This window comes from Frankliniella occidentalis, unplaced genomic scaffold (assembly GCF_000697945.3).
Source record: "Frankliniella occidentalis isolate FOCC.00 unplaced genomic scaffold, Focc_3.1 Scaffold34, whole genome shotgun sequence".
Lineage (NCBI taxonomy): Eukaryota > Metazoa > Arthropoda > Insecta > Thysanoptera > Thripidae > Frankliniella > Frankliniella occidentalis.
The window spans coordinates 1088656-1091056 of record NW_026267164.1 but is presented as its reverse complement, the minus strand read 5'-3'; the positions used below and the strand labels follow the sequence as shown (position 1 = coordinate 1091056).

The window sequence follows — 2401 nt, the reverse complement described above, 5'->3', positions numbered from 1 at the left end:
CGCAGCAGTATATGCGCTCGTGCGACCTCTACCCATGCCGAGCCCGGCCGCTCAGGGTTTAATCCTCCTAGGTGTGCGTTATAAGTGTGCCATATGGGCAGCGCTGCGCTAATACCTCCCTCCACTCCCCCTTCCTCTACGTCTCTCTCGTCTCAAGCCCTTTGGCTTCATTCAGCACGCTGGGAGGGTCTCGCTATGGGCGGTCAGAGAGGCTTTGGGGATGAAGATGAAAGCATCGTCTCTCTCTCTCTCTCTCTCTCTCTCTCTCTCTCTTCCCCCCTCCTCCCTCCCCTTTCTCCCTTCGAATTCCCTCTCCTTCCTCCCTTACCCCCTTTCTCTTAGTCCCCATTCCTGATGATCGCTAATTGGAAGAGAAAAAGGACCTGGCGATGAAAAAGTATTTCATTTTGGCTGACTGTTTTCTTGTTTGTTCGCAGCCTGCAGGCTGTCTGCCCGCTGGCGCTGGCGCTAGCCGCCCCTATGCGCGCCTTGGAGCTGCGGAGGGCCTAGACATGGGGTCGCGCGCCGTCTGCGGCGCCCTGCTCGTCGTCTGCTGCGTCGTCTGCCTCGTCGGGGGAGCGCCTCAGGATGGCAAATCTAAAGGTGAGTGAGAAGCTACATTGCAAAATAAAAAAATAATTTACGATTTTGCTAACCCCATTCTCCTCAACCCGTTGGGTTTTCAAAAACCGATTCCTATTTAGAACTTAGTTTTTAAGTATCTTGAAAAAATTTATGTTATGTGGAAAATGCTTACCCACTTAGGGGGGAGCTGGCTGACGGGCTGGGTATTAGTCTGACCAAGCCACAACTTTAAAAATAAATTTCCTATGTGCATGCCTTTTTGACGATTTCTAACCGACTGGGCTATAGGAAAACCCCCCACCCCATACATCTTGAAACTTTTCTACCGATGGGTTTGCAATTCTCAAGAAGACAATAAGCAGGAATCGAGCGTTTCACCGCCCAAAACTGGGATGCTCTCGGGAGGGCGACTGGAGGGGGCTGCTCATTAAATCGACATTTGCGCGTCGACACATTTCTCATCAGAAGCGAGCCGTCCTGGACACGAGAGGGCGGCGCGACGCGTGCTGCGCGGGCGGGGCTGGCCTCGCCTCACTTCTAATGATTTTTAACGTTCCGCACTGCGACGCAACGTCGCCGAGAAGCACCCCGACTTTTTCCATCACTTTTTACGCGATTTGGCGCGCGAGGATGGGGAGGGGCGAGGGAGGGGCGGGGACGCGGCCGCCCATGGCCTGCCGCACTGTTTGCTTGTTTGGGCGCCATCTGCTGCCGCGGCCCAGCGCATCGCCGCTCCCCGCCACGCCCCAACTCTCGATTTCCCTCCTGATTTGCCAAAAATCGTGCGTGTCTGCGCTCCATCTGTGAAGTCCTCCGAGGCGCCCCCTCTCCCTCCCTCCCGCCCCCTTGATCTGACGTGTCAATTATGTCAGAGAACGCTGCCACATGCGGGCGGCTGCTCGCCCTCCTGCTGCATTGCCCGACCATAGGCGGGTGGCCTACGAAGCAACCGCGTCCAGTTAAAGTTTCGGTTGCTACTGCTGCATTTGTCCTGCGAGGAGAATAGTGCAACGGAACGGAACCCAGCATCTCGTCGACAGTCGACACGCGGGGACAATAGCTGATCACCTCTGGGAAACGAATTGAAAACCACTTAACCTCTGAATAGGAAACCAATCACGCCAAGTGGCTCCAATGCCCTTTTCACATTTTTGCGGTGCTATGGTCTCAAAATAATCTACCGGAGACGCTGATTCCAATGATGTTTAAAGTGTGAGAAAAGTCATTGATGCGATGTTCGAAACAAACGGGACGTTAGAGTTAGATGGTTTTGTATTTGGTCCTTGGATGTAAGTTGTTGTCATTCTCGTGTGACGTCCAGCTGCCACATGTTGGGGGTTGCGCCAACTGCCAACCGATTGGTGAGCGTTCAAAACTAAGCATTCCGTTCATGTTGATGCCGGTCGAGGTAACTACAGCTCCCATTACTTGGTCTGGCAGCTTGTTGGCTGGTCGGTCTCGGGCTGCAAAGCTATGTGGAGTACATGGAACTTTGTACTGCAATGTTTTTCTATTCGAACCGCTGCAAGGGATGATGAGAAATGTAGCTCTCCTCGTGTGTCACAGCAGAAACAGAGACCTGACGGCCGTGAGGGAGAGAGACAGAGAGTGCGGCTATTCTCGAAGGGCTCGCGTGTCGTGCGATGGGGGGTGACATAGTGATTGCTTCTAATCGATTCTGTGTGTGTGTGTGTGTGTGCTTGTGTGTGCGTGAGCGTGCGTGCGTGGTGGGTGGAGACCTCTAGTATTTCCCTCGCACGGAACAACAGAGTCGCCCTCGCCCGCTGCGACACACAGCACTACTGCTCCCCCCCCC

General features: G+C 54.1%; 1 protein-coding gene across 1 annotated transcript in view; it reads left to right on the top strand.

Moving 5' to 3' along the window:
• Positions 1 to 440: 440 nt before the first annotated feature.
• The window catches only part of LOC113214904 (uncharacterized), a gene marked incomplete in the record, with an annotated part of 273650 nt that continues 271689 nt past the window's right edge, over positions 441 to 2401 (top strand). The window contains 1 exon segment of the mRNA XM_052265995.1: positions 441 to 603. Within this exon segment, the coding sequence (XP_052121955.1) occupies positions 513 to 603 (91 nt within the window).